Here is a 24,028-nt window from a genome sequence, read left to right as displayed (position 1 = left end):
CTTGTGATCACCTTTACTAAATATATACAACCAATCTGATTATATCCTTTTTTTTTTCTTTTTTTTTTACTTTTCAACGTTGAAATGAAAATCTAGCATCAGCCTTCTCTTTTCCTTGTGTTTTGTGCTGTTTTACACGCCCAGAGAGGAGGACGGCTCCAAGGCAGATGAGGGACTGGTCCCAGGACCGTCCATCGGTGGTGGAGCTGGCCATCCTGGAGTTCCTGAAGAGGCCACGCCAGTCTCCAATGGAGCATTTCCTCCTCAGCCTTGTTCCTGCTCTGGAGAGCAGCTGGGTCCTTTTAATTCCTGTCTCTCTGTAAATACTTATATTTTATATATATATGTTTAATGTTTTTCTGTTTGAGAATTTTAATATTATTTCAAATAAATTTGTATAATGACTAATGTCTCAGTTCTACTACACAGCAAATGTTGGCACACGACTTGACACATGTAGAATTTATTTCATATTATACTAATGACAAAATATACTAATACAGTGGGATGCAAAGGTTTGGGCAACCTTGTTAATAGCCATTATTTTCCTGTTACAATAAAAAAGGTCAGTTAAATATATCATGCAGGAGACACACACAGTGATATTTGAGAAGTGAAAAGAAGTTTACTGGATTTACAAAAAGTGTGCAATAATTGTTTAAACAAAATCAAGCAGGTGCATAAATTTGGGCACCACAAAAAAAGAAATGGAATAAATATTTAGTGTATATCAATGTGTGTGTCTCCTATATGATATATGGGGTGCCTTTGTCTGGACGTGCTTCCCATCCAGAGCTCCACAGCAGAGAGGGAAGTTCCAGCGCTCCTGGAATCCCTCTGTGATGGACCGCCAGTCTGCAGCTGAAGGCACAGCCATGAAGTCGTCCACTACACAGTCCCAGATGGCCGTCGCTACCTGGGGGGTGATCTGGCACACCGTGGACACACCGACTCTGAAACTGAACGCGATGGTCCTGAAGGAGTCCCCGGTGGCAAGGGACCTGGACAAAATTGTTCAAAATTAGTATTATGTGTACTGCAGTTAAAAAATACATTATTCAAATTCCAAAATACCTTTGTGATGTCAGATTTAAATTACAAAACATAAATCTTACATAAAACATTATGTAATTATAAGGATAATTACATAATATATATTAGATATAATATAAAACAGTCAGTTGTGTTTTGTTTTAACTTTCAAATATCATAATTTCATTGGTAGCAACTTTTACCACTACAGTGAGCCAATCTCTCATAATTCCTAAACATGTGAATCAGGTAGGAATGAAGTAAGACATTAATAGAAATAAAGAGTTGTATGTTGAGATGTAGCCCTTTCCTTGCTTAAATCATTGTTAATATTTTTGAAAAATTAGCCTGTGATAAGACAGCTTATCAAGATAGAATATGCTAGATAGAACCATATAACTAAAGATGAACCAAACTGTTCACAATTTCATCTAGCTCTCAGTTTTAAGAAATGCTGGTGACTCCTGTTATAGAGTCTGACAGCTGCAGGGATTATATACAAATATTCAACTATACCAGAATTAAACCAGGTGTAAATAAAAAAAAAAAAAAGGAGTATCACTACAAAGGTTACCAACAGTGGTTCTCGTACCACAGTTTGATATCAGCAAACACCGAGAGCATACACTGATAGACACCACAGCCATGCTATCATTGCAAACACTGATAACAACATAAATCGAATTAAATCGGGACTTGATAAGACCTTTCGAGTATCACTAGAAATATTATAAACAGTCGTCTCCATACCACAGTTTGCTATCAGTAAACACCGACGGCATTCACTGTTAGCATAGCACATCCATGTTAGCAGTGTATAAACGGATGGTTTAGCATATATTAGCACAGGTATCAATAAAGGACTACCGTATTAAAGACTTTTACTAACCTCAGGCAGATGGACAGGCGCTCTGCAGGTGGGATTGAGCGCCTGTAGTTGGTGTCTAGGCGGGCGATTCTGGGACCGACGCGGGACAGCAGGTCCTCAAACTGGGCAAGTGAAAGATGGTGGTATCGCTGAAATCAGCCGTCATCCAGGTGAAACTCACCAAACTATATTTAATTGTGTTGTGGTTTGCAGCGTTTTGTGTTGTTTCATTTTAAATTTGTTTAAAAGGAAAAAGCTGAAAATTTAAATAGTTAAAAGTTGAACTGTGACTAGCTAGTTTTTGTATTATATGATTTATTTATTACATTTTATGTGGAGTGAATAAATAAAAGTATATTTACGGTGGTCCCTAGAGACAAAGCACGTACAAACTTCAAAACACGTACAAACCCTGAAGCACGTACAAACTCCAAAACACGTACAAACCCTGAAGCACGTACAAACTCCAAAACACGTACAAAACACAACAGAAGTGCTCCAGAATGCTAGGCCCAGCGTTGAGCTTTTGTTACCTAGAGGCTACACAAGCCAGCAAGTACCAACGACTGGATTTGGTGTGTGGTAGTAACAGGTAAATGAACATTTTTTTAAAATTATTTGAATATATATGAGTGCTTGTGTATAAATACACAAACAATACACATATGCTTTCAATTGTGTAATTTAAGTGATCTAGGTAGCTCATAGTGAGAGCTGCAGAGAGGATCATTGGTGTCTCTCTCCCTTCCCTCCAGGACATTTACAGTACCCGTCTTACTAAAAAAGCCCTTTGCATAGCGGCTGATTCCACGCACCCAATGCAATGCTTCTTCAAGCTGCTGCCGTCAGGGAGGAGACTGCGGAGTCTCCAGGCCAGGACCAGCAGACTGAAGGACAGCTTCGTCCATCAGGCTGTCAGGAAGCTTAACTCCCTCCCGACTCTGCCCCCTCTCCCCTCTTCTCCTCCACGGTTTCACTGAATTCTGTCACACACACACACACACACACACCCTCTGACTCACTCACTGGCCTGCACCAGTTACCAGTCACCTTGTGGAGCATTGGACTGCCATTATCTCATAAGTCTTTGTTGTTACATTATCTCTTACCGTACATTACTAAATCTCCATTGCACTAGTTGCCTATTTGCACTACTCTGCCTGGTTTACACTCAATGTCATCTACCCTTACTTGAATATTGTATATTGTATATTGTATAGCTTTCTTGGTATTCGAAAAACTGTACTGTATCTTTTTAAATTTTTACTTTTTTAATTATTTTACTTGCATTCTTTTTAACCACTCTTTTATATTTAAGTGTTCATTTGCTATTCATCGAGGGTTTGAGAGTAACGTAATTTCTATTCTCTGTATGTCCTGTACATGTGGTAGAATTGACAAATAAAGTTGACTTTGACTTTGACTTTGATGTGTTTGTAGATTAGCTGTCACGGTCTGCCACTCAGACCGTGGGGACGAGGGAAGTAGGACCCAAAACGCGGGACTCTTCGATGCCACAGTGCACTTTATTTACAGTGAACAGACAGGTAAGTCCAACAATAAACTCAAAGGTGCAATATTCCAATGGTGCTCGTCTCCTGCTCCCAGAGCGTCCCGTGCTGTAGCTCCCTTAGTGCGTGTGCTCCCCAACTCGCTTCTCCGCTCGGCTATCCTGGAGGAAGAAGGAGAGTCCACAATTAGCCACACGCTGGCCGACTAACAAACACACACTGCTCGCACGGACTATACCAGTTCAGAGTAATAATCCCACGTCGACTGTCGCCGCGAGTCCAGGTTAAATACCTCTCTCCAGCCGGGAGGGATGATTACCAACAGCTGGTCAGGTAATCAGCTGCAGGAGGGCCGGTAACAGTGAAGAGGGACTCCCAATGACGACAGTCGCCAGGACACGCCTCTCCCACGGCGTGCACTTCTGTAAACAGCCCAAGGACCGGGGAGAGAGGGAGGGAGAAGCAAACCCACACGCAAACACACACTACACATTCAACTGTGGACCGAACAGTAGACGACACAGCCCCTAAATAATAATAATAATAATAATAATAATAATAATAATAACAACAGTCCATAACTGCTCACGGACCCCGGAGTCCTCCAGAGCCGGGTCCGTGACATTAGCTATATGTAATAATTTGGTTAATCCCGTTTTGCAGGTAGTACATGCTGACATGCATGGATCAGGACTGAATAGAGGCAAAGGAAGTGTAATGTCCAAGTTAATGCTCATGGTTTGTTAATCTTAAACAAATAAAACCATATAAAATAGGGTTACGGTTAAAACAAATCACACCGATGATGAGGCGTGAACAAAACTAAACAATTTTTTATGCAAATTTACAATTTGGACATAAATTCACAGGCATGATGGACTGAAGAAAACAAACATGAGAGAAGATTTATGGAACATTTCTTGTATTGTTATAGGACATACTATAAGTGTCTTATGACACACTGCAGTGACAATCTTGTACTGGTTAATTGGGAAACGTCCACAGAAGTGGAATCCACTGCAATCCTGTATTAAAGAAGATGCATATGTATCCATGTGGCAAAAACACAACTTTGTTTTATAATGTACTTTCCCAGTTAAGTGAAACATTTATTCTCTCAGGATGTTTGGTTTAAAGTTGGTTGTGAATTTGATTTTACAACTGTGCTGTAGAGGCTCACATTAAGTTATGGACTTGAAAATTGAGAAAGGTGATGGTGAAGCCACAAAGATTTTGATACGCTGTATTGCCAAAAGTATTCGCCTGTTTTCCTCCAATATGAAGTTGGCCCACTATTCAACTTTTCCGGGTAAGCTATCCACAAGGTTTACAAGTGTGTTTATGGGAATTATTGATCATTCTTTCAGAAGTGCATTTATGAGGTCAGACCCTGATCTTGATCCTGATCCTGGGTCCAGACTCCACGGTTTTTGTGTTCTGAATTATTTTCCTTTTAAAAAGTAAGAGAAAGTTTTGTATTACAGTTTTCCATTCAAATCCTCTCCAGCTTCTTGAGTTAGTGGAGCTGAACTGTATTATGGACATCAAATGCCAATCACTCTCTGGGATTTCCCTTTGCATCTCTCTTTCCCATTTGAGTTTTATACAGTGCGAATTGTTCTCATTGCATTTTTGTAGGAAAACATTAAGGTTAGGAACAGTTTTAGGTAGTATCTGTCTAATACATGTCAGTATCATTTCCCCCACCACACTACTGGCAGCTGATAACTGTGGTTTCACCTGTGTGTCATAGAAGTGTCTTAACTGAAAATACAGACTGTGTAGTTTATAGTGTCATGTCCTCGGTGTTTATGTCTCCCTCACCCTTTGTGTGTCTCAGTAATGTTTTGTCTCCCTTTGTATCCCTCTTGCTCTCACTCTCTGTCTCTCGTGTCCCCATTTCCTCTCTCTCACTCTGTTTTCATCTCTTCCTCTTGTTTACATGTTTCCCCTTGTGTCTCATGCCAGGGCACCCCCATCCGTCTTGTGTGTTCTCCCCAGTCCATCATGTCGCCTGTATGTGTTCCATAGTTATGTCTTTGTCATGTCTCCCATTGTAACTTCCCTGTTCCCTTGTTGAGTCCGAGTGTCTTAGTCTGCCTTTTTCCTGTTTTATTTTGACAGTCTCATGGTCTATGTTCAGTGTGTTTAGTTTTGCTTCCCCTCTGGTGTCATGTTCGTTTGTATCACCTCTGTTCCCCATGTGTTTCCACTTTCCCTGATCACCCCCAGTGATCCCCTGACCTCTGTTGTTACATCGGCTTTTACCCCCGTGACTCTTCTGAGTTCCTCCCAGGTTCTTCCTAGTATTTTGGGTTTTGTTGAGTTTTCTTAGTTTCCCCAGTACCTCTGTTTAGTTTGTTATTTATGTTTTTCCCCCATTTGGTGCATCTGCCTTAATAAAAGACACGCTTTCAGTCAATTCCCATGTTCGTCTCGCTGTGGTCTGCATTTGGGTCCTCGCATTAAAGAATCCACACGATCTGCCTCCGCATATCGTGACAGATGGACTGATGAAAAAAAAAAAAACCGAGAGAAACTTGTTGGTGTCAATTTTTTTGTGAATACAGTGCGAAGTAGCCAGCTTTAATTTTTACAATTATCATAGATGTTTTAAGGCTGCAAAACCCCTCACGACACACTTTATACACTTTTCTCAGATAGGCATGGACATTTTACACTTTTCTCTCTTGTTTAAACACTCTCAAAGTTCAAAAACTGGAAAAATACTGGAAAAATAAGTCCATTATGATAGAATGCAACCAAAGATCAAACCCTGTGTTCATGGAAATAGAGCAGCTGTGAGAGAATTCAACATTAATGAATCAATGTAGAGCAGGGGTAGGCAACCTTTTTGATGATGAGTGCTATCTGAAATTTCCTCAGAAATCAATGTGCCATATGAGAGCATTAGCAATAAATTTAATAACGCTCTATATTAACAGTTACACACTATATAAAACAACTTTATAGAATTATATTTGTTCGCAGATGTTGGCAGCTATCAGCGAATAGTTATCAGCTATTTTGAAACAAACAAAAAAAAAAGACACTTTTTATCCATAACAAGAACTCCATAACAGCAAATGAACTGTACAACAGAAAATGCAAATGCTATTTATGGTCTCCTCACAACAATGATAAGAAAAATAAACTGGGCCAATATGGCATGTCTGTTAATACAGGGATACACATGTTGTACAGGGATACACACAATGTGATCTCTGGTCTCCCACTCAGAGACTCAGGTCTCCAAGTGTCCAGCATTCAGACGGCTACCTGAGGACACTCTTTGTGTGAGAGAAAATCTGCTCACACAGATATGTAGAGCCAAATACTGTCAATAAGGCCTCTGCAATGTTCTGAAGAAAGTTAAACTTGTCAGGTAATGATGTCCAGCAGGTGAAAATGCAAGCTCCATGAACACGCACAGCTGTGGATTCCAGATGCGTCTGTAGTTCTGCAAACTTTGACCCCCACAGACTCGAGCTTTTCAGTTCAATCAGCTGCATTTCGATGTCCTCTGTGTCCAGGCAGTTAATGCGAGACAAACCCAGCTGCTCATTAAAGCTTTCTGGTTTGATCAGAAAAGAAAACATTGGTCCATACACCTGAAAGTCCTGAAAGTGCATTGTGAATTCTGTCTCAAGTCTACGGATGTATCCGTGTATTTCTGCGGTGCTGATGCTGATCTGAGCGGAAAGCTCCTGAAGCATTTGAAGTGTTGGAATGTGGAAATTTCAACATTGCTTGAAAAAACTGCCAGCTAGCAACGTCCCTCTCACCGGTAGGTGAAGTTATTTTTAGCCAATAACAAGTTGAATCTGGTAGTTGGGGTTGTTAGCTAACAAACCGTCATTAAGAAGCGGCACAACTAATGTGTCTATGCAAGCTAATTTGCGATGTGCACCGCTGGCCTGGCCATTTATTTTTTAATGCACCTTCTCAGATTAATTCACTGCGTGTCGTGCCCAGGGCTGGACTGGGACAAAAAATCGGCCCGGGCATTTTGACTAGAGACTGGCCCACCAGGTATTATAGGAAAAGCCATAAACCTTTGAATGAAAACAAACACGTTGTACATCAGATAAAAACTTTGGTTGTAAGATTCAGATAATTATCTGCATCTTAAGGATAAAGGACACTCTTTTGAGAATGCCAATGTTCACATTTTGGACAGAGAGGACAGATGGTTTGAAAGAGGAGTGAAAGAGGCCATCTATGTCCACTGTGAGCGACCATCTTTGAACAGAGGCGGTGGTTTACGACACCAACTGTCTGCCATCTATAATCCAGTTTTGAGTTCCCTCCCCAGACGCCTTAATGCCCACTCACATCTTGGGCCATCTGACCTCAGGAATTCACATGACAAGGTGGGGCCAGGTTTCACAATGAGCACACCCGAAACCCTGGCTGATTAGGTCCCACACCCACTTTCACACCTTGGCTCATGTGATTAGAGGATCACCAGGGGGTCCTTTGTCCCTCTTTGGGGGGATACTCCCACTTGGTTTAAATCTGGGACTCTCGGCCATTTGACCTTAGAACTGAAGAAGCTTCTCGGATGAGAGGTGAAACGTCTTCAAGCAACTTAAAGAAGTCCAGACGCTTTTCTTTGCAAACTCCTTTGAAAACAACACATCGTAAGAGCAACTGACCCCAGACCAGACTTCTGTTTGCTGATTTCTCATCAGCCTTCAACACTCTGCAGCCTCATATCCTGGCCACTAAACTTTCCTCCCGAAATCACCTGGATGATCAGCTAATCCTGTGGATATTGGACTTTTTAACCAACAGGACTCAGAAGGTTTGGGTCAACAACTCTCTCTCCGGTCTCCGTTCCACCTGTGTGCTCTGCCCCCTGCTCTTCATCCTCTACACCGATGACTGCAGATCCACACAGCCCAACTGTCAACTGGTGAAATATGCTGACGACACAGTTCTCCTGTCACTGCTGTCAGGCCCTTCACAAAACCACGGGCCCGCTCTGCTGGAGTTTGTAGAGTGGTGTGACAGCTCCAAGCTTGAATTAAATGTGAGCAAAACCAAAGAGATGGTGGTGACCTTCTCCAGTAGGCAGAGGGATCTGGCTGCTTCAGTCACCACCACCATCCATGGGAAGCCAGTGGAGGTAGTTGAGGAGTACAAATACCTGGGAACCATCTTTGACAACCTCCTGAAATTCTCTGCCAACACTGAGGAGATTCTCAGGAGGTGCCACCAATGGCTATACCTCCTTAGGAAACTCATCTCCTTTGGAGTCAGCACACCCATCATGATGACTTTTTACTATGCCTTCCTGGAAAGCATGATGACCTTCTCCATCACCTGCTGGTTCCGCTCCCTCAGCCTTTAGAACAGGAACAGACTGCAGCACACTGCATCAGTGTGCTCTAAAATCATTGGCCTGCCTGTCAGAACTCTGGCACAGGTTTTCAGCCAACAGGCCCTTAGACAGGCAGACAAAATCATAAATGACCCCTCTCACATTCTTCACCCCGCATTTCAATGGCTCCCCTCTGGGCAACTCCTCCGCTGCATTTCCTGCAGGACTGAGAGGAGGAGAGCCACGTTTGTCCACAAAACCACCCTGCTTTTTAACTCCAGCCAATAAGACCATTTCCCACACCCATAAACATAAACTACACTCTTTTTATACTGCCGACACTTTACTCACTTACAGTTATTTATTCACCTTTCAGTCACTTTAATTTCAAAACTTTGTAATTTGTGTATATACTGTATATTCTGTGTATTTATTATCTCACTCTTATTGCCTGTTTATGCCTTTTCCTTATCTTCAACGCCATGCTGCTCTGTTGTATGTTAATTGCCCCTTGGGGATAAATACAGTCTTTCTGATTCTGATTCTGAAACAGTTTTTTCCCCCAAGCCGTCAGACTCCTGAACACTCGGTGACTGGATTAACACGCAAACACAAACACGTATTCGTACACGTTACTATCTCAAGCACTTAACTGCACAATCTCATACACAGCTGCCCAAAATATGGTACCAATAGAAAGCCCAGGATGTCCCCTTGATCGTACAGCAGGACTCGTAAAGATTAGATAATTGGTGCTTGCTGTAGTGGTCTCAAACTCAGACAGAGGACAAAGTCTAATTGCTGGTTTTAGGAGGATATAAGGTACTAAATCTCACGTTTCACTGGACTTTTGACTTTTTTGTGAAGGTCAATTAAGATCAAACTTATATTCTTTTATTTTTACTCCGCTACAAACTCTGTAAAGTAGGCTACCTTTAAAAAGAACAAAGAAAACAAAAACGAATATTTAAAAATTACAGCACTATTTCCTTAAAAGTAAATGCTGCCCAGAGAGTGAGCTGCGTTGGTGGGAGTGTGTGTTCTTGAAGTGTTTCTTGTAATTGTTTTGTATTTCTCTTCCAAGGAATCTGACTTTCTTGTAACGTTTTGCTTTTTTTTGCCGTTGATCAAGGGATCTTGAGCAATAGGCCTTCAGCCTTCCTGAAGGTTTGTCTTTTGACATCGGCTACTTTTCCATTCATTTTCAGTTCAGTCCTCGTAGCTGATCATTTTCAGGGGATTTTTAAAGCCATTTAACACTGACTTATGAATCACTAAAGTATAAAAAGGCATCTAACTCAAGGGATGAATGAGTGTTGTGTCAACACATAACAGACAACTTAGCAACGGACTCATTTTAAATTGTTCCTTTCAGTTTGCAATTTGTTATTAGCAGACTGTCACAAAAACATAATTTTGTTGGCTCTATGAAAAATGTAAATGACGATAAAGTTTGACATTCATAAAATTGCATTTTTGTGTGCTTAAAAAATGAGGAACCGGGCAAATGTAGAAAAAAAAGAAGTTGCAGGCCTACAGACTATTTGCAGTCAAATAGTGTAGTACTCTCTTTCAGTACTACAAAAACTATCTAAAAGTATCTGAAAGTCAAGTCCTTAAGAGTTAGGGGAAAAAACAAGCAAAAAATTGACACAAGATATTAGAGATGCATCTGGCCCTTCAGCTGATCTATCTATTGTTTACGCTGAAGGCTCATCAGAAACAGTCTCTGTGGAAAGGTGGCTGTCAAGAAGCCACTTTTAAGGTAGGGAAACAGGGAAAAATAGCTGAGGAATGCTGAATTGCACAAGAACTGGACTGAAAAATCCATCAAGAGCCATACCTCATTAAAACCACTGAAGAACTGTGCATCGCATCGTCACAGGAACGTGTGCATTAATTTGGTGATTTATAACATGTATAAAATGTTTTTACACTCCTTCTTCTTAGTTTCTTTTACACTGCTAGAATTGCAGCTAGTAGACGAAGATTCTGACTTGGCAAGTGACCTTGTTTACCTCTGGAGATCCTTAGTGAAAACCAAACATTACTGATATTTACTATGGCTTTTACAGTTCAATATCTATCCTCATGAAAGGCAAACTTTTAGCAACTTTTTTAGTAAAAACATTTAGAGTGAATAGTGTAATTAGTACTGCTGCGATATTCAGTCCCAGAGTGAGAAAGGCCTGCACAGTATATGCGTGCAGCAACATACCTAGAACCAGCTGAGTGACACTGTGGTTCATTTCCTGCACTTCATAGTGATTTACATAGCGTGTTCCAAGTCAGATATAGAACACTGTGACATCCTGTTAGATCAGCGGTGAAGCAGGGTGCATGTCAGGTTTGTAATGGAGACAGACAAAAGCATTTAATCAGCATGTTTTTATTAACAGGTTAAAAATACATAGAGACCAATAAATGTTGAGTCTCTGACAGTGTAATAGATGCAGATACTAATAAACATGGTTTAACAAGCTCGAAGATGAAAAAGTTATGTACACAAATAGAAATCTTATCAAACTTAATCTTGAAAACCCTTAAAAAACACATTTCATGTCACATTGGTTGTTTTAATCAGTAAATCAATAATTGCAACTTTAAGCTGAAGCAAAGCCACAAAGGGTTTCTGTTACTTTTACTGATGAGAAAAGTCATAACATTTCTTTCTTAAACTTGGAGGGAGCACAGTGGGATACTTCCTGCAACAGCAAGAACAATTTGCTTTAACATCAAGTAACAAATTCACACACACTTTTTAATATCTGTGCATGAGTGCACTGTTTCAGTCAATTTGACATAAACAATTAAAAAAGATTTTTTTCCAGTTTACATTGCCTGATGTTGAAATATTATTCAGTGCTCGGTGTCTCCTCAGAGACGATCACTTTGCTTTCTGTGAAGGATTTCAAATCGGCCGTGTCAGTCCTCTTTGAAGTTGCAGCAGCGGCTGACTTTTGGGCGGTATTGGAAAAGGTTGACATGGAGCGAGTGGACAAAAATGACACATGGTCCTCTGTCAGAGCACTCTCGAGTACAAAACATATGGACTGCCGAAGCTTCTTCATGAATTCTTCACACATGAAAACATAGAGGATGGGGTTCAGGCAGCTGTTCAGAAAAGCCAGACTCACAGTCAGAGGACCCATGAGTTTAACAATGGCCAAGGTTTTAGGGTTAGTCATATGCATTAATTCTATAAAACTGCAAACATGGAAGGGCAACCAGCAGATGAAGAATGCAAAAATGATGGAGAAAATGATTCGGCGAGATCTGCGTCTCCTTGTTCTTGACATGTGCATTGCACGTATGCCTATGGCCACATAAGACACAAATATGACCAGGAATGGGATCACAAAGCCCATGAGAAAGCGAAAAATGTGGAGACTCCATTGCTGTTCATGTGTCATAGAATAACTACAGTAATGTGCCCCCCTGTATTCCACAACAGTGCGAAAAGTGGCATAAGGAGTGCTGAAGACCGCAGCAATCACCCAGATACCAACACATATGAGCCGAGCTTTGCAGACTGTGCGCTTGTTGTGTGCCCACACCACCACCCAGATGGACAAACAATGATCCGAACTCATAGCTGTCAGAGTAAAGATACTGACAAACATGTTGACTAAACTCACAAAGTTGTTGAGCTTGCACTTGAATTGTTCAAAAGGCCATTGATGACTGTGAGAGAGAGAAATGATTGGCAAAATCAGGAAGGCCGTGAAGAGGAAGTCAGCTATGGCCAGGTTGAAAAACCAAACTGTTTCCACTGTTTTCTTCATTTTGAAGCCCGTCACATAAATAACCAGAGCATTGCCCAGAGTGCCAACTATAAAAATCACACAGTAGATGACAATGGAGGCTGTTTGTATGTGTCTGGAAGCTGCTTCCAGTCCAGATGATGGATTTGCAGCCGAACTGATGTTACCTAAAAACAAAATCACTTTATTCAGTTTATCAAAAGGTCATATTATCTTTTAGCTGACATAGTTTAAAGAAATGCTAATATATGTTGAAAGTTTCTCACCAAACCCCATGTTCCTTTTAGCTGAGAGAGTCTGTCGTTAATCTACACTGGTCTCTGTCTTTTGCTGCTTTTATTTGCTGCCATTACTCCTCCCTCTCAGTTTATGCAACAGAGAACAGAAACACCTCAGAATATGCTCATGCACCAGGAAAGGCTGAGTGATATATTTGCTGGATACTACTTAACATTTCTATGATTAAACTGAAAGGTTGAACAAGTCTTAGAAGAGCAGTATTTATTTCACTAAGAGTATTATCATATTTCACTGAGAAATGCTAACAAGTCAAGACAGTGCAGTCAACTGCTGCTGTTCCCACTCTGGCCCCCAGTTTTGGTGCACCTGACTCAGTAGCAACAGACTCTGGTGTGCCTAGCAAGACACACTAAGGTACTAGCTAAGATAACTATTGTTAAATGTCAAAGTCTGGTATTGGGCTCCAAGCATCTGCCTGCCTTTGATGGTGGCCTATAGGCACTAAGCAAGTATAGGACAAAAGCACCAACAGGTCAATACATAAATAAATAAATACACAACATTAGATCATCTTGTTAAATATGGACGGGTAATTCCTTAAAAGTGTTCACATAAGCAGATACACTTTTACCAAGAACTTTACACAGCATTATGACATCATTATTCTCTATGCATCTCAAGCTTCACCCAGATCAGTGGTTCTCAAACTTTTTTTGCTAGGCTCCCCTTTGTTTTACAAAAAAAAAATACAAACAAATACATCCTCCAACCAAAAACACCCATATTTTGCTACATTGCGGTTTATTTCACACCTCAAACATTTAGTAAACAATTAAGCAAATACAAGTAATCTGCAGTAAATTACAGGTAGTAATAAAATAAACTTCTAACTCTTTTACGCTATGTCTACACCTACACGGGTATTTTTGAAAATGCAGCTGTTTCTGTGCGTTTGGACCTTTCGTCCACACGTAAACAGCGTTTTGAATCACTGAAAACGGAGATTTTTTAAAACTCCTTTTTTGCGTTTACGTGTGGACGAGGAATACAGAGTTCGTCACGCAACGTCAAAGGTATGTGCCTTTTTCACGTCACGCTGTGCGCCATGTTATTGTTTACGTGAGATAAATTGCAGAATGGCAGATAGAGACAAAATACTGTTACTGTTAATCTGACTATCTGCAGGTTTTACACGCTTACTTATACACATGCAGTTACTGTCCCTCCATTTAGAAAGGCAGAGGCGTCACGGTGTAATTATTTTACCTGTAGTTGTTTTTTTCCTGTGTAATAATATTCAACATTGCTATCAATACATTTTTCAAAAAATGCCTCTCTGTGCAAAATGGGTTTAAAAACATAAACAACTGTAGGATACCGTTTGATTTAGACAGGGGGAACAAATCGTGGCAGGATCAGCCTGATATTATTTGTATCCCACTGTAACTTTACTGTATAAAGAGCTCACATCTCCAAAATGTCAGGAGTAGTTAGTCAAGAAGTGTTTGTGAACTAAAAATCAAGAATGTGGGATACTGTTTGTCCGTGATTTGGAGAGCCAAGCGCGTGCTCCCGACGAAGGGAAAACCAATTATGCAGGGGAGACCTACCTTGGCACTTGTGCAGGTGAAACCAAAGGGAAGATATGCTTCACCATATTTTCTAGTCTTTGGCTTAGAATGAAGTTGGTTTGGAAACATATTCAGCTATGCTTCATCTCCTGCTTTGCGTTTGTGTGGGCGCCCCGTGCTAGCAGTGTCCAAGCGTTGTTTTTTTTCCCCCTTTTCATACCGCGCCCCCCCTGCAATGGCTCTGCGCCTCCCCTAGGGGGCGGGCCCCACACTTTGGGAAGGTCTGGGTTACAAGAAAGACTATGAAATGCCTGGAATGCCTAGAACTGTACAAGATCAACAGGACCCTAAGAGCCTTCATCAGCTGTAATTGCAGCAAAAGGTGGTTCTCCAAAGTATTGACTCAGGGGGCTGAATAATTATGCACACCCCACTTTGCAGTTATTTATTTGTAAAAAATGTTTGGAATCATGTATGATTTTCGTTCCACTTCTCACGTGTACACCACTTTGTATTGGTCTTTCACGTGGAATTCCAATAAAACGGATTCATGTTTGTGGCTGTAATGTGACAAAATGTGGGAAGGTTCAAGGGGGCCGAATACTTTTGCAAGCCACTGTAGATGCTGACAAGCTGACATGGTAACATGGAAGAGGGAAAGAAGTTGGAAAGGACTACTACAAATAAACCTAATGCCTAACAATGAAAAATGTAAAATAAGAACAATAATAATAATAAAGATAAAAGATGAAGTAATAAGTTTTTAGTTTATTCCAAATGATCATCCAGATGTCTGTGACATGTGATGACAAACACCATAATGGAAGGCCTTTGTCATCACATGCTTAAACTCATCATATATTTTTGCATATGCTGAACAGGCAGTCAGACATGCTGTAACTGTGGGGTAGAAAACCGCATGAACACCATACGGCAGGGGTCTCAAACTCCAGTCCTCGAGGGCCGCTGTCCTGCAACTTTTCCATGTGTCCCTGTTGCAACACACCTAGTAGGTCATTAGCAAGACTATAGAACTTGACTGCATGCTGAGTTGGCAATTCAGCCATTTGATTCATGTTACAGCAGCTCATGAGTGAATGAACATGGTGCAATAAAAGTATTTTTAGAAGTATATGTTTCCAAATACATACATTTACTTAAATTTACTTGAGTAGGTAGGTAGGGTTAGGGGTTGCCACCTCAGCATGCAGTCAAGTTCTATGCTCTTGCTAATGACCTACTAATTGTATTCAGGTGTGTTGCACCAGGGACACATGTAAAAGTTGCATGACACCGACCCTTGAGGACTGGAGTTTGAGACCGCTGCCATACGGAATATGACAGGTGTGGTTGAACTGCATGAAGACTCTGAAGTTTATCTTCTCTTCTGGGAGGACAGGAATGTGGCCTTGTCCTGTGAGCCACCGTAAGGATGTACTTGGAGTAAAACTGGACCGTCACCGGCCTCAGGCTCTTCACCTTTTCAAAGACAAAGCAGTCATTTAGATAAAATATTAGATATTGTTTACCTGTAAATGCACAAAGAGAATTTAGAAATGTAATTATTGTCAAGAGTGAACAAGCACTGATAGTGTAATCTACAGCTGTGGCCAAACGTTTAGAGAATGAGAAGTGTTGTTTGTTTATTTACAAAGTTTGCTGTTTCAGTGATAGTTGTATATCATATTATATCACTTTAAACAGGTGATCCAGTAAATGCTGCACTAATGAATTAGACTAACTATTCACTTTAGCTAAAGTTATTAAGTTAGCTAAAGAGTTGGGATGCTGTGTAAGACATAAATAAAGCTAAAATACAAAGGTTTGGACAGCGTTTTGCATGTTTCCCTACTGTAGGGGTCTCTGCAAGCATACAGAGGGTACAAGATGACAACTTTGGAATTCTACTAGAAACAGTCGATCATATTTGTTTGTCAAAGCTGAATCCAGGGCAAACTATGCTAAATTAGCGTTTTTAGCTTACAGCTACAATAAGCATAAAAGTTACTGTACGGCTATCATTTGTTAACATGACGCTTGTTCTTATACATGTAATACATTTATTACCAACCTGAGAGTTTATCCGCTGGTCATTCGACATGACGAATGACTTCTGAAGTCTTAATTCAGCTCAAGATGCTGTAGATTCCCGTCAGTAACACTTTCGGTCCGCTAGTAAAACGTAGTTCTATTAATCTGCGCTCATTACTCTTGAACCGGAACCGGATGTAAGTCCCAAAAAACTGAATTGTAGAACCGAAACTGAATGGTCAGAAGTGAATCTGAACTTATTTGAGAGCTAAATTTTAAAGGATAAAATACAGTTTCAAAGCAAATGAATTCATTTTCAAAATATAAAATGCAATTTCAATTTAGTGATGATCATTTTCTAACCAATAAATTGAATTTCAAATTAGGCTAATTCATATTCAGTTTTTAAAAGCATTTATTCAAGTTACAATTCAGATTCTGAGCAATTCAAATTCAAATTTAACTTATTCAAATTCAGTTTCTGATAGCACAGATTTCTGCCCATAGACACCCTATGTTATTTAGCTAGATTATGTCCAGGTTAGAGCATCTTACTCAGTAAAGATACCCATAATATGGATGGAGGTTAAAGATTAAATTAAAGTCCTGGGAATTTGGATTAGTGGAAAGTGTCACGATCCTGGGTCGGTGACCCAGTGTTTTTGGTTTTGTATTATTATTAATCCAAGATTTTGTTATGATGTGTCATTGTTAGTCTCTTGGGTTTTAATTCTGTATTTCTAGCCTTGGTTTGCTTTTGTGATTCCTCCTCTGTTAGGTCTGTCTGCTTCTCTGTGTACTTCCTGTTTTTCTTTGGTAGTCTTCAGTCTGTGTGCATCAGTTTAGCTTTCGTCATGTGTAATTAGCCTCAGCCGTGTCTCCCAGCTGCTTCCTCTTTCCCCTGTCCACCCTCTGTATATAGTGTCTAGTCTTCCCCCTGTTCAGTGTCAAGCTGTCCCGTCATATATGTCTGTGTGTTCTGTTTGTAGTGTTGTTCAGTTCAGTTCTGTGTTTACTAGTGCCAGCAATAAAGCTGCTTTTTGACTTTAAGTTTCACTTCCGTGTATGAGTCTGCATTTGGGTTCTTCACTCCTGCCTATCTTGACAGAAAAAGGACACTGTCAAAACCCACAATGTATCAAGATTGTTATCCCTCGCCACTGTGTTTCCACCCCCACAAAAAGTCATCATGGTTCTCAATAAATTATGCGTTAAACTGAAATGGGGAACAAATCGTGAGGCAACAAAAAGGTGTTTAATGTACAAAAGCAAAGTGAACGGTGTGCCTGACCTTTGAATTAAACTGAAAATCTCTTTTATCAAAACGTGTGTAGTGCTTGTGTGAGCAGGAAAACAAACAAGAACAAGGCCCTGAGGGGCTAATTGAAAGGGAAAGCTAGATCTGGTGTGCCATACTACAAACTCCTTTTTGGAGACATCCTTGAGCAATGGAAATATCTTAACATAAATAAGAATCAGGTATGTACAAAATAAATTGATAGTATAATTAATGTCAAAAATGATGGGGGTTTAACACAGTATAAATATGTGAGTGAAGAAGAACATTCTCAAATTGTTAAAAATGTCTATGACAAAGTTATATCTGAAAACTTATGTCTGTTGGGCAACTTCCTGTCAGAGCAGTGGATCAGTGGTGCTTTTATGTTACCACAAAGAAATGCCCGATTCTACACTGTGATGAAGACAACTTTGGACCATTAAATTTTAAATTGCTACAGAACAACAGAGATAAGACAAAAAATTGCTGCTGTGGGTTTTGAGATTGATAACAATATAAAATCTGTAAGGTATGGTTTAATACAAATTTTTAAAGAAACAAGGCAATTATTCTGGTTAATTATGTGCATAATTAATACCCACAACTGGAAAACAAGAGCTAGGGTCGTTACTGAACAAAGATTAATTAATAGTGATGTTGTTTTTAAAAACATTGTCACTGATCTGAATGATTGGACAGATGAATAACAGTCCTTTTCCCTGGAACCTTTTATGTATATAAATGGTTTTCACCATGTGTTTCACTGTGGCTAGCAGTGATGCTGAACTCTGACTCCTAAAGAGATGTACTTCTCCTACAGGCAATGAATAGTTGCCACATAAGGACTGATAGTGTCAGAATGTCGGGACGCCATTACATTTTGGAGGGAAGAGTGTAAATACAAGAAATGCATTATTGACAAAAACAAGGCATCTCCCATATTTTTTTATTTAAAATATTGTATTTTGTTAAAAGGTTCTGATTGTTCAAATATGGTATTTTCTTTAGTGATTTTAAAATAATGTGTGCCCCAGTCTCCAATGAGATGTAGCGCTGGAAGAGTAGTTATTCCTCCATTGCACCACAAGAGAGAGTATCTCCTAAAATGAGCAGCTCTAGTGGGAGTAAACAAGCCAGGCCACTCACCGTAATGCAGTGTGCCTAGCAAAAGCTGTGTGAGACTGTGCACAAATGTGTAACAATGTACTATGTCTATATATTGCAGAATATACAGTGAAGTTGTAACCCTGGTTAACATAGCTGTCAATAAATAAAAGCCTGTTAGTAAAAACAGTCATAAGACATATATTAAAGGTGAAAAATAATCAATAAATAGATCATAAAGGTTAAAATTTGCTAATTCATGGTGTTTTTATGTTAATTCAGGTAAAATGGCTAAAATATGTGTTCAGACTCTTACTGTGAAAGGGCACGCTGCAGCGTAACTCATTGAGAAAACTAAAGTAATGTTTTTCACAAATAAGAAAATTGGGGGAAATAAACTGTTATACTTGTATGGGAAAGAGTTAGAAAGGATGGATTGTTTTCATTTTTTGGGTGTGGTTTTTCACAAGAGATTAACTTGGAAAAATCACAAAAAGTAAAAAGGTTCTTAATATTTTGAGGTGTTTAGCAAGACTGACATGGGGTGCTAATTTTGATGCACTTAAAAGTATTTATATCACGTTAATTCGATCAAGATTAGATTATGGGTGTGTGGTATATGGCTCAGCGGCTAAAACTTCCTTAAAGAAGCTAGATGTAATCCAGGCTCGAGCACTGAGACTTTGCTTAGGGGCAGTTAAAACAACACCAATATGTGCTCTACAAGTGGAATCAGGAGAAATGCCACTGTATATTAGAAGCAACAGCTGATGGTTAATTATTGGATAAATGTGAAAGGTCATGACGAAAACCATCCTGTTAAGAAAGTGTTAGGGATTTGTTGGGAAAGAGGAAAGGTTTTTAAAAATAATTTTGGGTGGGTTGGGGATTGTTGGGTCTGTGTTTCCACAAGCCACGCTAGTTTAGAGACTTATTCATCATGAAGAAAACAAGACAGTCAGCGATCGATCGATTTACTTGCGCAAGGGAGGCCTCGTCGGTATCTCAGGAACGCACTTCGAATCCTACCACAAAATGACCCCAAATGGTTCTAAGACAAGGCACTATGTGTGTGTATGTGTAAACATCTGTATGCATGTGCAAGAACGTGTGTGTGTATGTATGTGAGAATGTGTGTGTGTGTGTTTGAGTGAGTGTGTGAGAATGTGTGTGTGTGTGTGTCATGGGGGTGCGTTTGTGTGACCTCCTGCTGACCAAAAGGGTCATAAAAGCAGGAAGCTTACAACACAAGAAACAGATCTTTCAGATAGAATGTGTCTGCAATAAAACCTCCCCCAGCACAGAGTGGCGGGAGAGGTGGTCAGGATCAAAGGAACGTCTTGATCCTATAGATTGAACTAAGACTACAAATTTAAGAAACACAATGACAACATTCAACAATTAGACTTAACAGGGATGATAGAGCGAGAACTTTTAAAGTGTATGACAAAGACTTCAGTCAGACAGTGTTGTGGCCTTTACGACCCATATGGACATTGAAATACATTAAAGTAGACAGATCATTAACGGATACTAAGAAGAGGAAATTGACCACAGATATTTGTCAAAAATTTTATAACAGATTGGAGAGCAAATACAGTGAATTTTTACAGGTGTATACAGATGGGTCAAAAGATCCTAAGACTGAAGCAACTAGTGTAGCAGTGGCAATTCGAGTTAAATATCAAGATTGCAAAAAGAACGTCAAATCTTCTGGGTATATATGCAGTTGAGTTATATGCCATACTGCTGGCTCTAGAATGGGTGGAAGACAGCAGAATCTCAAAAGTACTGATATGTAGTTTGGACAGAAAGTAAGAACTTCTGGCAAATGGCATGGGATAATGAAACAAAAGGGAGACATTTATATAGGGTGCAAAACACAATAGAAGCTAAGAGGAGTAGCGGATTAAAGAGACAGGAGGAGGTTATTATAAGCAGAATACGAACAGGCCACTGCTTTTTTTTTGGTACTCTTTTTGGGATAGGGAAACATCCGAATGGGTTGTGTGATGGGTGCAATGCTATGGAGACGGTTGAGCATGTGCTTCTTAGTTGTAGGAAGTGTGCAAGTCACAGGAGGGTGATGAGGGGTGAAATGAGTGGTGGAAGGGAACTTACGTTTGAACAAGTGGCTAATAAGTTAAGTCATGGTGAAGGGAAAGGGGTGGTTTTTCGTTTTTTGAGAAATACTGGTCTCATCAAGCGGATCTGAGGATTCAGGAGTGATGGAAGATTAAAAGCCAGGAGATGGCAGTAATGCAACAATTTTGGATGCAAGCTGCCGTTAAACTTGAAAGAAGAAGAAGAAGATGCAGCATGACTCCTGTGACCAGCCACACCTGACTGGGTTGTTCCTTCTTTTTGATGCTGTAGAGGGAGAAATGCAGACAGTCCTTGCGGAGCTGCTGCCTAAACCAGTGAAGAAATATTAAAAAACAAGCCAGAAGTCTACATAAAGCCATTTTTATACTCTGGAGAATGTATTTTTGTTTGTCCGACCTGTCCTTGCCTTGGTGACGTTTTAACCATAACTGAACGGGACATGGTGAGTTCAGAAATTATATTTTATTTCATACAAGAAATGTTTTGTTGTATTATATTGTTCATTTCATGCAAATGGAAAGCCAAGGTAGCAGATTTATGTTGTTTTATGTTAAAAAGGGTGGATTTAAACGGTGGATTGGTGCTTAACCGACACACAGGCTGTAGTTCAAAGGCCATTGACGTTGTTTTCAGCGCGCCATATTGGCGTCACCTCATTTAGGACTAAATAAGCTGAAAAAAACGGACTTTTACTGTTATTTAAGGGCTACCCGTGTGTTATTTTCAAATGTTTATGCATATTGTTTTGTTGTTATGGTAGGCCATTAAGGTTTGGATCGGGAAATGCCGAGCTAGAATCGGAGTTTGATTCGCTGAGCAAGAAACAAGATGGCGAGCCACCCACGGACCCATTGAACTGTGCCGAGCAGGAAAAGGGAAAAACGCCCCCTGCTGGACGTTGCGCTCTTTCGCTGAAAAAACCCCCTGGTAAGATTAATCCATACACCTCTGCAAAAGAACAGTGGACTCTCAAAGCACCACATAACCATTCAGAGTAATTCCAGGATTAATAGTTAAATGACACAGAGACAATTTTTCTTTTGTTTGTTTGTTTGTGTGTTTGTTTAAGGGGTTATTCAGCCTTTTGCTGAATTGTTTTCAGTTTTTTACATGTTTTTATTCTTTGTAATTTATTTTTTTGGTCAACCTTACATTTTAACGCTGTAATGGTGTTAACGGAAATGTAAATAATTTTGTTGGGTTAAAGCAAAATAAGAAATGGTTGAAATCTAAAGGTGAACTAGACCAAGATTAAATTAAATCTTGGGCCGAAAGAACTAAACTTGATTTAAAATAACACAGTGTTAATTCAAATAGATAAACTCAAACTTAGAACTTGAAATAAATAAAACAATAACCTAGGTTGAAAATAACATCCTTTTAAAGCCAAATAAAAGGTTTTGAGATAAATAGGTTAAATTGGCATATGGACTGCCGAAGCTTTTTTATGAATTCTTCACACATGAATACATAGAGGATGGGGTTCAGGCAGCTGTTCAGAAAAGCTAGACTCACAGTCAGACGACCCATGAGTCTAACAATGGCCAAGGTTTTCGGGTTAGTCATATGCTTTAATTCTATAAAATTGCAAACATGGAAGGGCAACCAACAGATGAAGAATGCAAAAATGATGGAGAAAATGATTCTGTTTTTCTCGCGGAGGCCCCAAAATCAAACAAACGCTGCGGCATCACTGAGAGTTAAAAACTGTCCAAATTCTTACATCTGTAGTGGGATTTCTCTTTAATGTATTGTCTTGATGAAATGCTTTGATGTTACTTAGTTTTAGTGTATCTGGTTCACACCTCATTCACACTGGGACACAGATGGTGGGAGCCTGGTGAGTGTCTCCCAGGAAATGGAAGCTCACACAGGAAGGCTTGACCCCAGAGTGGGGGAGATTCACACAGGTGATAGAGGGTTTTCTGTTTAGAGCCAAGGTGTGAACTGCAACTGTAAAAGCCTTTTGTTCTGTGACTGTGTTTAAAAGGGACCTGAACTGTTCATTGTCAGAGACAACTCTCAGTGCCCCCCTGACTGACGTCTCTCCTCATGCATGGGAAATAAAGTGTTGGGTTTTAACTGCTCATCGTGTCTGCAGGCTTTGTTAATAAATTTCCACAACACATCTTTAATAAAATGATCAGCATCGATGCTTTACCAGGTGTAACAATTAAGTTTAACATCCGGGCATCCATGAAAACAGAATAGATTAAATTTAACGGAGTTAGACGTTACTAGGAAGTTAGCTTGCTAGTATCCACCTAAACATGATATAAACATGATGTTCTGACTGAGAGATTTCTGAAAAATTAAAACATTTAAAACCCGTTCATCAACAGTGCGCCTTATAAACCGGTGCACCTTATGGTCCGAAAAATACCGTACTTCTTTTCCATGATGGACTTTGGGAGAAGTTCCAGATTGCAGTGTGCAATTCAAGGACGGGCTCCATGTAGTCTGAATTAAAAGTTTGACCCCACCAACTTTCTCTTACAGTGATTACCATAGAAAAAGTTATTGAAATGGACAGAGAAGAATGCATGAGGGCAGTTGAACAGCCACAAATGTCTGATGGTGTGAGTGAAGAAGATATCATGGAGCTGAGGGAACTGTTTATGTTCTGTTTTAACATAAACAGTGAAAGTTCCCAGGACAATTCTGATACATTTTGTGTTATCAAAAAGGGGAAAATACAATTTCTTGTCTTATTCTTTTTTTCCTCTGTTCATATGCTCATTGTTTAATGTTCATAAAAATAGCACAAACTGAACAAATTGTTATCCAATGTGGAGAATCCTGACCATCCTCTGCACCTCTGACTGGAGATACAGACAGACAGTAAAGCCCCTTCTCGAAGAGACAGATACGGGAAATCTTTCATACCACGTGTTAGTATCCTCTATAATAAAATATATCTATCTGGCAAAAAGGCATCTGCCAGATACTATTACTACTACTACTACTAATAATAATAATAATAGTACATAACCATTTCAACTTCTGCAACAAAATAATTTCCCCGAAATACGATCAAGTTTTTCTAATCTAATCAGAATGGTTGTTACCTGACAGGGGACCACTCCAAAAGCACCATCACAAGTCATGGCGTCAGTCATTCTGTTGTCAACCCAGTAACTGTAATGAACAGAGCTGAGCAAGAGCAGGACAGTTTGCTGGAGGTAGTGAGAAGAAG

The 24,028-nt window shown here is 39.8% G+C and overlaps 1 protein-coding gene across 2 annotated transcripts; it reads right to left on the bottom strand.

Moving 5' to 3' along the window:
• Nucleotides 1-11,522: 11,522 nt before the first annotated feature.
• On the bottom strand, nucleotides 11,523-24,028 carry LOC134637879 (chemerin-like receptor 1). Of its 2 annotated transcripts, none has more exons than XM_063488422.1 (2): nucleotides 12,768-13,187; nucleotides 11,523-12,668 (listed from the first exon to the last, which is right to left on the bottom strand). In XM_063488422.1, exons 1-2 carry the CDS (start codon nucleotides 12,775-12,777, stop codon nucleotides 11,593-11,595), a joined length of 1,086 nt encoding a protein of 361 aa, XP_063344492.1. In that variant the 5' UTR covers nucleotides 12,778-13,187; the 3' UTR covers nucleotides 11,523-11,592. The 2 variants fall into 2 exon arrangements, 1 of the variants encoding a protein (XP_063344492.1); XR_010095194.1 differs by lacking the exon at nucleotides 12,768-13,187 and adding an exon at nucleotides 23,901-24,028 and having other exon boundaries at nucleotides 12,566-12,668.

Source organism: Pelmatolapia mariae, linkage group LG10_11, assembly GCF_036321145.2.
Source record: "Pelmatolapia mariae isolate MD_Pm_ZW linkage group LG10_11, Pm_UMD_F_2, whole genome shotgun sequence".
Taxonomy (NCBI): Eukaryota; Metazoa; Chordata; class Actinopteri; order Cichliformes; family Cichlidae; genus Pelmatolapia; species Pelmatolapia mariae.
Note: the sequence above shows the minus strand (reverse complement) of the source record. Positions and strands in the feature narration are given on the sequence as shown.